This window comes from Gekko japonicus, unplaced genomic scaffold, assembly GCF_001447785.1.
Source record: "Gekko japonicus isolate JY-2015 unplaced genomic scaffold, Gekko_japonicus_V1.1 scaffold525, whole genome shotgun sequence".
Taxonomy (NCBI): domain Eukaryota; kingdom Metazoa; phylum Chordata; class Lepidosauria; order Squamata; family Gekkonidae; genus Gekko; species Gekko japonicus.
The window spans coordinates 427,058-442,058 of record NW_015163620.1 but is presented as its reverse complement, the minus strand read 5'-3'; the positions used below and the strand labels follow the sequence as shown (position 1 = coordinate 442,058).

The window sequence follows — 15,001 nt, the reverse complement described above, 5'->3', positions numbered from 1 at the left end:
ATACACAAGCTAAGTCACTTAGTTTTCACTTATACCCAGAATTAAACTTTGTTGGTATTAAAGGTGCCACTGGACTCAAACTTAGTTCTCACATCTGTTTATTAACTCTTTTATCACATGTATGCTAATTTGCTGCTATTCACTCGTCTTACAACAACTGCTTTAATCCAATCTTAGCTATACTTATAGCTCAGTTACTTATGCATCTTGACTGTATTTAGCCCTTCCTGGCAACTAACCTCCCCCCCAATATGTAATGGTTGAGGAAGTCTTGTTTCAATGTATCTGAGGAAGTGTGCATGAACACGAAAGCTTATACCCAGAATTAAACTTTGTTGGTCTTAAAGATGCCACTAGACTCAAACCAAGCCACGTCAGACCAACACACTTGCACACCGGGAGTTATCTTCTCTGCTATTTTTATGGACAGATGTATAAGGGGAAATCAACAAATGAAGCTGTTTCCATGTGTGCATTGCCATTCTGGAAAAAGCAGCAGCAGCAATTGGGAATGAATTGACAGTCTCTTGATTCATTGGGCTTGGAAAGTTCAAATTCTTGGGTTGCTACAGTTGTACAAAAAAGGATACCAGCTCATATTTTATTCTCTCTAACATTCAGTTAAAATGCATAATAAAATATTGGTTTCACATTTCCTTTTCTGAACGGAAATGAAGAGCAGAAAAACAGTAATGAAGGTACATGGACCTACCTGCTTCAAAAGTGGAAACAATGACTGAAGGGCTTGACTTGCCTTCTGTGTGAGCAGCATGTATATCTCCTGTAAAAGCAGTGACCACTACCGAATATCGTGTAAATGCTTTTAAACTTGAAACCTCAAGGATTTTGCTTTCATCGTCTGTTTTGACAAACGAACCTTTATATTCATCAGTATCAACCTGTACAAAACAGAGAGGTTATATATGGAATAGAACAGAAATATTTAACAGAGTGGAAAAGACCCCTTTCTTCTTTCTTCTGTATACATTCACCCCGCCCTTTTTGCATACTGAATTATTCACACCAACATGGCTCCTTTATGAAACTTTAAAAATTAATTTGAAACAGCAAAAACGGTTTGGAACTTAAAAGACAGCTAACTTAAGATATTAGACCGCTAACCAACTTTTATACATTTTAGAGGAAAACATCTAAAAATCTAATAATAATTTCTGTTTTGTATCATGAGGTGTTTTTCTACCCCATAAATTTGTCTCTTGGTGGTGAGATAAATGTTTGCCAGGTTATTAGGAAGAATCATCAGATTGTCATTAAGGGCTCTATCTCCCCAGAGCACTTAAATTTGTTCCCTGCAGCAGTGTTTTCTCATGTTTTACCACAATATGTTAAATGGACTTTAAGTGTTAGCTGGCTGTACTTAGAGGACATAGTTTACTACTGTACAGGTGACAATGTCCAAAAAGGACAAAATTGTTCAACTATGCATTCTGCCAACAAAACTGAAATTGAACCCAATCTTGGATCTACAGTTAAAACTAATATGTATATAAACAAAGTCAGCCTGCTGTGGTGGAGAACTATGGGGCCTTGTCTTTCCTAATTCAAGAATCTGTAGTATTTCCATACTGCCCTCCAAGATCCAGCACCACAGTGCCACAGTCTGGAGCAGATTCTGTAACAAGGAGACTAGATAGCCTTTTGAATGCAGACACTGTCAGAAAGCTCTTTCCACCAGGATCATCTAATTTCTTTATTCCTTTTTTACATGGGATAAACTACAGCATGGGCCTGCCTCCAGCTTCTTATGCCACAGCTACCACACCAGAAGTCACAAATAATCCTGAAGAATTAAGCAACAGTAGAGATATAGGTTATCCAACAAATACAGTACATATAATCATATATAAATTCCCTTCCACATTGGTATCCTCCACATTCTAATACTGGAATCAGAAAACGATTATGGATCTCTGCAGTAGCATACCCTATGGGTCAACTGTGTTGTAAATGCAGCTGCTAACACATTAAGATAGTTCAAGCATATATTTTCTTTGACAGATGTGTCTTAGTAACCCCACTGAGACTTAACCTTAACTAAAGTATCTGATGCTCTAAACAGACACTCATTTTCTGGGATGGCCATCAAGAGTCATAGTTGTGTTTGTTTTAAATACATCACTACTCAATAATATGTAAAAGAGAAATGTTAATGACAACTCTTTCACAATAGCAGTGATAAGCTTTTCTTTCTCCTCTTTCTAAATAGCACCTCTACTCACAAATACTAACTTAGTATTAGCACAATGTGTGTACTACAGGCAAACTGGTATAAATTGGTAGCTAATTCCCTCTAGGGCAGGGGTGTCAAATTTGTTTGTTATGGGGGCCAGATCTGACATTAATGGGACTTTGTCAGACTGGGCCATGTGTGTCATAAAATTTAATGCCAGGTAGCAGAGATATTCCATTGCAGCCCCACCATAGGAGGGATGTGTGTTAAAACTAATATTTCTATGCAAAACTGGAGTTCCATGAGTTTGTAGAACTCTATATTTTAACTGTGGTTGGTCCCAAACCTTTCCCTCCGCCCTTAAAAGATGCCTGCCCAAAATGGAAAGGTGGGGAAACACTGGTATTTGGCAATGCAATTTTTAAAAACAAAACATCAAGAAGAGGCACAGGTAAGTAATTAGTTGTAGATTTTCTGGGCTGTATGGCCGTGGTCTTGGCATTGTGGGACCTGGCGTTTTGCCAGCAGCTGTGACTGGCATCCTCAGAGGTATAACACAGAAAGATGGAGTACTCTCTGTGTAAAGGTGAGAAGAAAAATGGTAGGCAGGGAATTTATATCTACTCAGGAAGGTGAGGTAGGGCTGAGTCATTAAGTAAGTTCAATACTCATGGGATAAAAGGACAAGTCCTTTTGTGGATCAAAAACTGGCTAATTAATAAGAAACAGAGAGTCAGTATAAATGGGCAATTTTCACAGTGGACAATGGTAATAAGTGGGGTAGTACTGGGTCTGATGCTTTTTAACTTGTTCATTAATGATTTGGAGTTGGACGTAAGCCGTGAAGTGGCTAATTTGCAGATGACACAAAATTGTTCAGGGTGGTGAGAACCAGGGAGGATTGTGAGGCACTCCAAAGGGATCTGTCGAAGATGGGCGAGTGGGCGTCAGCATGGCAAATGGGGTTCAGTGTGGCTGAGTGCAAAGTGATGCACATTGGGGTCAAAAATCCTAACTATAAATACAAATTGATGGGGTCTGAACTGGTGGAGACTGACCAAGAGAGAGATCTTGGAGTCTTAGTAGATAACTCACTGAAAATGTCGAGACAGTATGTGACTAGGGGGTGTGAATTCGGTAAAGCCCAATTGAAAAAAAAAACAAAAAAAACCCTTTTTTGGCATTTTTCAGGTATTTGGCATAACGAATCAGATCCCCTGAGCTGATTCAGCTGCTGAATACTGAATGTTGGAAAAAAACCTGAAATTTTTTCCGGCTTTCTTGGGGAGACACTGCGGCCTGCCTTTCCCCCATCCCCACATGAAACAATGAAGGATTGAGGGCACCCTCTTTCGATGCCCCTAGAATTGGACCCCCTGGTCCAATCTTTTCCAAACTTGAGGGGTCTTTTTGGGAGTGCCTCTACCTTTAAATCCCCTCCCCCCAGCCCCCTGAATACTTGTTAGAAGATTTTTGTCATTGACTACAATGGATAGAATGGAGCTGAAAATTTCCCAAAATTTTTCAGGTACCAATAACATACCAGTATTGGTATTTGGGAATATTTGGGAATCCCCTCCAAAATTGGCTTTATTATACCCAAATCTGGGAAAAAAATATTTTTTTTCCTGCACACCCCTATGTGACTGCAATAAAAAAGGCCAAAGTTATGCTAGGGAAAGGAATTGAAAACAAATCAACCAGTATCATAATGCCCCTGTATAAATCGATGATGTGACCTCATTTGGAATACTGTTTACAATTCTGGTCACCACACCACAGAAAGGATATTATAGCATTGGAAAAGGTACAGAAAAGGGCAACTAGAATAATAAAAGGGTTGGAACACTTTCTCTATGAAGAAAGGTTAAAGCATGTTCCGGTCTTCGGCGCTTCAACGATAGCTACGTCTCTTGGCTCCTCCGAGAGACATGTGCAATGAATTGGGGATTAGGAGGGAGCGTGATTGTGCATGCTCCCCCATGGAGCCCATAGGCAATGAGCTCCTAGCCAGGGGGTTTTGGAGAGCCCTACCTCCAGCTGTCAGCCGGCACAGGGGGGCTACTCTCTGCCCCGAAGGTCCTGCCCTAAGTCCCAGTATTAAATTCGAAGCGTCCACTGGGACAAGCGCTTGGAGGTTTAGCGAATTTCTCTTCCTCGTGTGATCCCAGGGGCCGTCTCAGGACCTGGTGGATCGATTCAAGGACTGATTAGTGAGTTTTCGTTGAAACAAGACACCAAAGCCTAGATGTGAAGTCCCCCTACTATAAATGGATGGGGGAGGGGATGCCCTATCTCCCGACGTTCTAAGCGAATGCGAAATCATGATTGGAGGGACTGATCAAATTGTGGTGATGGACTGTAGTGGAGAGTTTTTTCTGAAAGAAAGTTGAGCATTTAAACAGACCTTAGAGACTTCGGCATTCTTTCTCGGCTAATGTAAACATCCCCAAAAGATGGCGATGAGAGGCGAAGAGGGAGGCGGGATCAATGTTTTCTTCAGGAAGCAGAACAGTGGAAAGCTAGGTCATGTGATCTAACCATTGATTCTGTCCTTAAAGTGAATAGCGGGTCCTCTGGTGGCTAAAGTGGAGTAGCGACCTGGATCTGTACTAAAAAAAGTGGCTATATTTTTAAAGGGACAGTATTTGGTTCGTGCTTTGATCATAGAGATTTATGAATGGTAAGGAGATTCTAAAGTTTAGTTTACTTGTGGACTGATTGGCAAGCGAATCAAAAAGCGGGCTTTTTTGGAGTAAAGGGCTTGCTACCCCAACTTCACAAGATCTGCTTGCTAAGAGAAAGGTTGGATTCTCCAATCAGCATTTTTTAATGCAACAAAAGGAAGATGTCCCTGGAAAAAGGAACTTGGTTTATATCATGAATGGACAGATCCGGACTTATAAAAGCTAAAAGTTAACTGGAAACAGAAGATACATCTAAGACGAAAGAAGATAAATTGTTGTAATGTTCTTACTGAGGGAACATTGGTTTTAAAGATTTTGCCTATGGGGGGGGGGGAGCAAAGCGTAAAAGGAGATGCCAATTTTTCTTAAGGGCTGTGGTTATGTGTGTTCTAGTTTTAGAATTACTTTCTGTCTAGTCTGATAAGCTGGTTTTGTCAACAGAAGTGATGATTGGCGGGCACTCTTCATGCTTGAAAGTAACTGAATAAGTGTAATAACCATGTTTTAAGCATTGTAAAACCTCCACACTTGGGTTTTTAGTTAGGTTCTTTTTACTTTTTACTTTAGATTGTAGAATCTTCCCTTCCCAATTTCTGTTGTAGTTTAATAGAAATGCAAATAAAAAATTCCCCTTTGGGGGGCTAAAAAAGAAAGAAAGAAAGGTGAAAGTACTTGGGGCTTTTTAGCTTGGAGAAACAACAACTGAGGGGTGACAGGATAGAGGTTTACAAGATTATGCATGGGATACAGCAGGTAGAGAAAGAAGTACTTTTCTTCCTTTCTCACAATACAAGAGCTTGTGGGCATTCAATGAAATTGCTGAGCAGTCAGGTTAGAATAGATAAAAGGAAGTATTTCTTCACCCAAATAGTGATTAACACAGTGAATTCACTGTCGCAGGAGGTGGTGACGGCTACAAGCATGGACAGCTTCAAAGAGGGAATTGGATAAACATATGCAGCAGAGGTCCATCAGTGGCTGTTAGCTACAAGGTATAGATAAGAACTCTCAGTCTAGGGCAACTGATGTACTGTATTCTTAGTGCTGGGGGGGAACAGTGGGAGGGCTTCTAGTGTCCTGGCCCTACTGGTAACCTCCTGATGGCACCTGGTATTTTTGGCCACTACATGACAGAGTGTTGGACTGGATGGGCCATTGGCCTGATCCAACGTTGGTTTCTCTTATGTTCTTATGTTGTTATCACAGCAGAAACTAAAAATACAAATTAAAAATATAAATGCCCTGAGCCTAGGACCCAGGGGAAAACATGAAATGGCTGAGCACTGCAAGTGTGGCTCTCCAGGTTCTCGGGGGGGGGGGGTTACAGGGGGGTTTGAGGTAATAATTTTGGTTGTCCTCTTCAGCCCTTGTTCTGCTAGTCCATTGGAGCCCCACATTAGGAGGGTGAGCCAGATTAAAGTCCTGGGTGGGCTGGTTTTGGCCTGCAGGCCGTAGGTTTGACACCCTTGCCCTAGGGGGTTGCATTCACCATCCATATGAATTAATAGGCATAAATACAGTTGAACAAATATACACTGATTAATAGGATACTAACAGAAGGGCCGTATAGATAGTGTGCTATGTTTAGTCAAGGGAATTTTAAATCATAGCTTAGTCAGGAAACATGATGGGTGGCTTAAGGAAAGCTACCATCTTTTAGCTAAAAAACAAATTTGCAGTAAGCAGATGTAAATTAAGATCATAGTTATGTACTGAAAACTGCTGCAAGAATTATAAATGTTGCTAAAACATTGTATACTCTTCATTAGAACTAAAATGCATTTTGCATTGGAATAAAATGAGGCTCTGTACAGTGTTGGCTGGATCAGACTTTTTATTAATAATTGACTTGTGAAGGAAAGTTAACATAAAGTTAACTTACATATGTACAAAATTCATTTTAAAATTACCATGCTTGATATAAAAATATATCTCTGACAATATTCACATCAACTGAAATATCAGAAAAGGAATGCTGTTAAATACTGCTTGGTTGTGGAATCTGAAGCAGTAGCACTCAGTTTCCCTAGAGAGCTACAACATTTTATTCCAGGATTTTCACTACAGTCAGACTGATGGTTTTATTGGGCTTTAAGCAGTGGTGGGACCTGTCTATATAGACTTTACACCTGTAGTTACTGATCATATATAAGACAATGCTAAACAAGAAGCCATTCTTAAACAGAAAGTCCAATAAAGGAAAAAAGAACTGAAGGTTATATTTTCTTAAAGTACAGTTCTCAAAAATTCCAAAGCTCCTGAACCATTCAATTTAAATTAATTTTGTTCGAGTTAACACAGTTAAAATTAGTGAGAGCAAACTGGTTTAACTGGGCAGTTGATTGAGTTGCCCAGCATTAGATCACTGGCTTATTATATTTCAGTGCCACTTTACCCCAAAGGATGAAAAGTACCTTAACCTAAAATGAAATTTCAGAAAAACAAGATAACATAATAGAATACAGCGCTAAAATATTTTAAAAACACAAACCTTTCAGCAAAGGAAGTTGCAAAAGTCATCAGACAACTACAAAAAAAAATTGTGTGCACACTCCAAGATCACAGGATATTTGCAAAAATTCTATGAGGTTTACAGGTGTTTAAATGGTACTAGGTACAGTTAAGTTAGGTAAAGCTAAGTTATAGTTAGGTTGTTATGAAATAACATGGAGAATACGTAGAGATTTCTCTTCTTGATGTAAGTTCCCTCTGCCTTCTCTTATGACATATACCACTTTCTCTATCATCTCCCAGCAATTCCTTCTACTTTTAGCCAATTGTAAAGTTTCCCTCAGCTTCTACACTAGAATTCAGAAGAAAGGTTTTCAGAGCGGATATTTTTTTTAAGTAGTAAATTAATTTCACTGAAGTATATATATAGCAGAAGGGACTTACCGAAGTAATGTCAATGAGATAGAATGTTGGTCCAGTAATGATGGCAGGTTCACTCCAGCTAATATTCATACTGTAAGGAGATGTAACTATTACAGACACATTTTCTGGAGGAGCATCTGGAGCTACAAAAAAAGAGTGGAAATATGTAGATCAAGAGATCTATTTCAACACACTTCATTCAAACCAATGTAATCAATACATTTCATTCAAAACAATCAATAAGAAAGTCAATACAAATTAACTTGCATTCCCAGTTAACGAAGAACTTTGATGTAATATCAGAGACCAGATGACTCATTTGTAGATGCTTCCAGTGTTGCATATATCAATTTTAACAGTAACCATGATAGAAACATAGGAACTGACTCTAAAAACATTATTTGGTGCCTACTATATAATAATATGGTTCTGTAACATTACTCAATACTTTAAAAAAATAGCAAAACTGGGTTCTGGTTTAACAATTTAACAGTTTAACAAATTACAGTGGTAACCAGATTATTTTATGTAAAAAGTAATACCTACCATGTGCAGATATTTGTGGACAGATTTAATATAAGATCAAATTTAAATGATGTTTCTCCAATATTAGGTATTACCCATATTGATGATACATTGATGACTATTTGCATATTATCCGGGCATGCCTATTAGTGAAAGAGCTCCAACCTGGGAATAACTGCTAGTAAACAAGTTGTTGTTTGAGGCAACAAAGACAATTGTCCTTAATGACCTTTCCCCCCTTTGTAAGTAGAAGCTTTTGGAAACCCCCTGCAACTGCTGGGTTTGGGCACTGGCAGTCAAGTTAAGAAAAGTAACTATGGGTTGAGCTCAGCCCATGGTAGCCAGCATGCATGTGGCCACCTCAGTCTGTGGCAACATCACTGGAAACCAACATGGCCTGAGTGAAAGCTACAGCTGACACAGGCTCAAAGGGACTTCTCATATGAATTCGTTTAGGATCGGGACATTAATATATTTCAAAACCTTCTTCAAAAGTGCCTTGACATTCCTTCACTGGCTTTCATCATAACTAAAGAATGTTCACCAAGAAATAGAATTAACATCAATTGAGTGGTATAAACTAAAACATGACTGGAAACTGCAGATGTGTTAGCTTCGATATAGAAGCTTTACAACAAACATCTTACATAAACAAACTTGTGCCAATGGTAACTGTCACCTACTGATTTAAGACTGTTTGTGAAATGAGTCTAGCCACTAATGGGGTAAGATATCACTATACCCTTTTTCTTATAAATCATGGCAATTTACTCAGTAGGAATGACCTAGTCTTATTCACTCGTTCCCCCCATAATCCAATCACTTCCTCTCATGAGCACTTTTCTCCTGGTTTTCACAATAATGCATTTTCTGTAACTAATAACCATCATTTCCTGATTATCATGCTTCTATGCTTGCACAGGAATGTGGGTCTTATGGAGGTCAGGGTCATTTTTTCCCATCCATCTGTGTCCTGATGCTAAGGCAGCAGTTTTGGTTAGCTGGAAGGTACGTCTGGCTAGCTTATCATCTTACAAAGCAGGTCTTCAAAAAGGCTGATTCACTGATGCTCAGATACATCCTCTGACCCAAGGTCTGTTCATTTAACTTTGGGCTGTACTGGCAGAAGGCTTTTAAAGATAAAGCTATTATTACCCAAGTCTTTTGATGTAAATTCATGATTGCCTTCTTACTACAGGGTAAAAATTATGTCAAATCTGATAACTTGGGGGGGGGGGGAGGGAGAGAATTGCCTCCAACATTTAAGAGATGAAAATGACCGAGGTGAAGTAAAGTAAACTTTGTTTCATTATGGAAACTTCTATAAGAAATTATGAGTTTACTAATGGTGATCCAGTATTGTTCCCTCTTCCCTTTAATCCACCAGAAGCAAGTCTACAGGAAATGTTACCTGGTGAAACTTTAGACCATAAGGCATATAGAGGGAAGGGAAGCAGTTAAAGCCGAGGCAGGGAGGGTGGGATATAAATTAAATAAATAAATAAAGTCAAGGTTAGTCATTTCTCACAGGTTGGTTTCAGTGGAAATTCACTGATCACACCAGTGCCTAACAGGGACAATTCGCAGATTTTTTTCAAAATACCCTGGGGCAAGTATAGGTAGATCAGATAGCAACAGAGATAATTTTGGATTCTTAGACTTCAGCTCCTGTGCTGTAGTTCTTATTTTGTTTTGATGCATTTTGTCCCTCATTGTACAGATAACATATTTATGCAGGAACAATAAGGAGACAGCGAGGAAGAAGCTAAATTTATTGTGACTTTTAAATGTAATGTTGTATAGGCACAACTATGCAGCCTATCCACAACTTGAAGGATGGGCAACAGTCCTGTGCAGATGACACTGCAGGTAGAATAAATTTGTAAAATGGGGAGAGTGGGAGCTTGTGGACCCCCTTCGCATGTTTAGCCTACCTTCTGAAAAAAGGCTAGATGCATACAAGTTGTAGAGTCATACATTCTCTCTGTATTATCTATACCTCACATTTTTTTTGCCTATGTACAGTTTTGGATGAACCCTTCAAGGTAAGAGCAGGGACAGAAGGCATGAACCTGACACTCTTCCCACTTCCTGCATGTTCATTTTGCCTATACTGTCATTTATACAAGGTTAATCTTTCACAGGGGATCTGTTTATACTGCTATGTAAGGAAACTTAGGTTCAGATCTGGGATGCAAAGCATCACAACAATCTGGTAAGCAGAAATTCAGCATGTAAAGTTTTGCATCACTGAATCTGCATGCCAGGAAAAAACTTACCAATGAAGCTTCTGTTTTACTTTCCTAGTGTTGTAGGTAGCAATGTGCAAATTAGGACTGGACTCCTAAACAATGGATGAACAGTTTATACCCTAGATTACAAACTGTAATTAAAATGTCTTCATCTGCTGTGAAACAAACTTATGCTTTAAGATTAAAGTAACTATATAGAGTTATATTCACTAGAAAACAGATCTCACAGCAAAGTGGTTGTATAATTTATCAGCAGTGCAATAACAGGGCCATCAAACTATTTTATGAGACAGAAAGACAGTCCCTAAGAGAACAGTCTATAAAACATAAGGCTTGGTTCTCTATCTAAACGTGGAAGCAGAAACAGCATTGGTGACACAATTCCAGGGCATTCTCCAAAACTTCTTAAATGGACTTTGTGTAATTCTGTTTAGGATTGCACTGTTCAAAAGGTAATATTGGTGTAACTGTAGGTACGACAGTGAAAGGTTTTTAAAAGTTCATTATCATGACTCTTCACAGAACTACTGTTTTTAAAATGGAAAGGAGTCAGTTCTATACAAACACCTACATTTTCCTCTGATTTTTTCTTTCAGATGATAACCCATATCTCTCTCAGTACTCAGAGGCAGTCTAGAAATTTGTGGTGGTGGCTTCTTAAGAGATGTGTTGTCAGTGCTTGTATATTTTAAAACCTCTTTCTTAAATCCCCAGATTAAACAACAGTGGGTAACAACATGGAAATTCTAAGAATAATTTTTGGAGTGAATATTATCTTGATATTCCTAGATGACTCTTCCACTGAAAACTTGGAAGGCAGAACCACTAAGTCTTTAAATTACTGCAGTCTTCCATAAAGGGAAACATGAACATTTCCACTTGTTTATATTAAACATTTTCCACAATATGAAAAAACTCTAGATTCAGCAGCTGTTTTTTTCAAAATTAGCACAACAAGCAGCTGCTAGGATCGGCCAAGGGAGAAATCTTTCCCAGAACTGCTGATTATCAGTACAGTTTCCTACACAAATCAAGAACATTAAGTCTGTTTTTAAAAGTTTTAAATCCACCAGTTATGTCAATTTAAGGAACCGAAAAGAGATTATATATTTTTTGCTTCGAAAGGTTCATCTTAAAAAAAAACTTTAGACCATATTTTACACCAATATATGAGGAAATGCCCCGTTAGTATCAGCAGCTTGTTTTGTACATTATTAACATGATTTTCTATTTTCTTTGGCTAGGGTCTCTTTTTGTGGAAACTGAAATAGTCACAGGAAACAGAAACAAACAGCTAACATGCAGTGTAACAGTACTGTTTTAAAACACTCTTCCTCTTTCATGGCTATCATACTATTCTGAACATTTAAACTCTGGATACATCAGGATGTCCTTTTGATAGGCACAAGATAATTGTATGACCAAGTTCATGTGTGTTATTTGCTCCTCACCTTGAACGATTTTATGTCAACATAAAACTCAGAAGGATAATAATTATTCTTACTTACAGCCAGGTAGAGTTTGTGTAGAAATCCAAGATGAAGGGCTGCCATAACCTGCATTTGTGCTAGCAGAAACTCTGAATCTGTACCATCTGAATTTTTTAAGATCATGCACTGTTTCCTCTGTAAAAGTGCCACTATGATATGAATATTGGTCCTTCTCATGTTTAATACATTCAGCAGCTTCCCAGTTACTGCAATGGATAGATCGCAACTGTGAAGTAATCTTGTAGTTTAGAAAGTAGCCAAAGATAGTAACTGGCTTTCTCCATCTCAAGGTCACACTGGTTGACTGTACATTTGCAAATGCAATATCTCTGGGGGCACTAGGAACTAAACAAATAAAAACAATTTTTTAATATCATGTACCTCATTTTACAATCAGAAGCAATCTGTGCTTGTTGAAAACAAAAATTACACTGAATGAATGAGGCTGTACGTGAATTAAATATTTATCAGCAAGATTAATCCTGCTCCATTTAATTATCTCTTTATTAATAAATGCTTCATATTTTGATGATGAAATACATAAGCATAAATAATAGATACTTCCCTTCATTACTGACATAAGAATAATTGCCAATATATCAAGGAAAATAAGTTAAAAAACAGGCTTAGTAATGTATAATACAATGTAGAACTTTTCTGTGACCTGTTAGAAAGGGTATTATTGTTGTTGCTACCTTGGCAGGGAGAACATAATATTTAGTACAGTTTTGAAATTAAATACACCGTCTTTTAATGCCAACTGCAAGACTTTTTCTTCACCTTTGAAATCCCAGGTTCTCAGATGCTCTCTTGAAATATCTGCCCAGTCAAATTTCTATGAACAATGCATTTATAAAATATGTATATGCTGCCATTGCTCCAAAATTGGTTAAGGCAGCTTACAATCTTACGGAAGCAAGAGCTCATGCATTTCTTATGGATGCAGGAACTCTGTTCTCTCAAAGTTCTCTCACCTTCAAGAACATTCCACATTTATTGTCAAGAAGAAAATGCATCTGCTTGCACATTCCTCTGTGGATGTCTGCTCTGCTCAAGTGAGTGAGGAAGCACTCACATACAAATGTCCCTATGCTGACTGAGTCTCACATACTATTAAGCATTTCCTGAGTATTTTATTAGTCAATAGGGATGTTGCCAAACTACCTACAATTTGTTCATATACTCCTTGGTGCTGGGACCAGTTCCCTTTATGCTTTTGCATCAAGCTACTATACAGACCTCTGGTCATTACAGAAACAAAAGCAGCAGAAGGAAAACTGTACCTTATTCAGCTATAATAACTGGAGTAGAACAGGTGATTTGGGGAGTTACCTGAAAGAAGCATCACCATGTCCAACACTGTACATTCAGTCCATTAATCAACAACCCTCATTAATTAATCAGCGTGCCTTTAGCCCTAGCAGAACTTGTCACTAAAAGTATTTCCATCACCTAAACACTGGCTCCAAGTCCATATTTGCACAAGAAAAGCCTCTGTTCCACTTTGGATTATTTGTGTAGTTTGAATGCCCATCAACCTCACCTCTCTTCTTAGACTGAACCTGGTCTCCAAACACACACACCTCCCCACTTGGAACTGTCCTTATCATACTTAATATGGAATATCCTCAGGACCCTGTACTCCCCCCCCCCACACCCACAAAGAGCAGTCAGGGTACTTACCTGAGCTTTTCCCTCCTGTCTTTCTAAGCCAGGAAAGAAAATCATATATTTCTTTTTTATACTCTGCTGCTTGTAAAACTATAAATTTCCCCAAGGGGTATAGTTTTACTGAATACAGACCACCCAGGGTTGTGGAGCTGCTTAGGCTCCCATCTGATGATGATGGTATATGACCTTTAACTTTCTGTTTGGGGATTATTTGCTACCCAGATGTGTGGAGCCCTGCCTTGGTGTGTGAGCCCCCACTTGGACCATCTCGCAAGCTCTCTCCCCCTCTGTCGTTTTGGCTGCCTACCTTCTCTCATGAACAGAATTACTCGCATAGCATTTGGGTGCCTGGAATAACTGACACTTTGTTAAGGTTCTGGTACTGAGCAGTAATGGTGGTGGTGGAAAGTGCTGTCAAGTCACAGCTGACTTATGGTGACCTTGTGGGGGTTTCAAGGCAAGAGACATTCAGAGGTCATTTGCCATTGCCTGCTTCCATGTCATGACCCTGGTATTCTCTGGTGGTCTCCTATCCAAATATTAGCCAGGGCCAACTCTGCTTAGCAGCTGAAATCTGATGAAATCAGGCTAGCCTGGGCTATCCAGTGATAAGCAGTGGTTAATATTTTTTTGGGGGGGGAAGGCAGAAGAAGGAGGAGGAGGAGGAGGAGGAGGGGGGGGGATTGGATTTATACACCGCCCTTCACAACCCAAAGGTGTCTCAGAGCGGCTTACAAACTTCTTTCCCTCCCTCTCCCCACAACAGACACCCTGTGAGGTGGGTGGGACTGAGAGAGCTCTTGACAGAAACTGCTCTTTTTCAAGAACAGCCCTTATCAGAACTATGTCTTGCCCAACGTCATCCAGCCAGGTGCAAGTGGAGGAGTGCGGAATCAAACCCATTTCTCCCAGATTAGAGTCCGTGCACTTAACCACTACACCAAAAGGCAGCATGGTATAGCCTAATCCTGTCAGATCTCAGAAGCTAAGCAGGGTTGGAACTTGGAAGGGAGACCACCAAGGAAGACTCTGCAGAGGAAGGCAATGGCAAACCATCTCTGCTAATCATTTACTTTGAAAGCCCCATGCTGGGGTTGCCATAAATTGGCTGCAACTTGACAGCATTTTACACACACACATTGTTTTGGATAATTGAGATTTGCTAATTATCCAACTCAGATATTTTATGAATCTCTATAATCTATGTCCCCCTCATGGATCACTGCCTTGTCGTGGCGAGGGGGCTTGCGTGGTTCGATGAAGCTGTGGGCTATGCCGTGAAGGGCCACCCAGGATGGAAAGGCCACAGCA

General features: G+C 39.3%; 1 protein-coding gene across 1 annotated transcript in view; it reads right to left on the bottom strand.

Moving 5' to 3' along the window:
• Positions 1-15,001, bottom strand: part of PTPRQ (protein tyrosine phosphatase, receptor type Q) — a 204,611-nt gene that overhangs the window by 66,827 nt on the left and 122,783 nt on the right. Inside the window, exons 40-42 of the mRNA XM_015407447.1 lie at positions 12,038-12,364; positions 7,774-7,895; positions 713-899 (exon numbers count right to left, since the gene is read on the bottom strand). Coding sequence (XP_015262933.1) covers positions 713-899; positions 7,774-7,895; positions 12,038-12,364 — 636 coding nt within the window. The remainder of the gene's footprint in view (positions 1-712; positions 900-7,773; positions 7,896-12,037; positions 12,365-15,001) is intronic.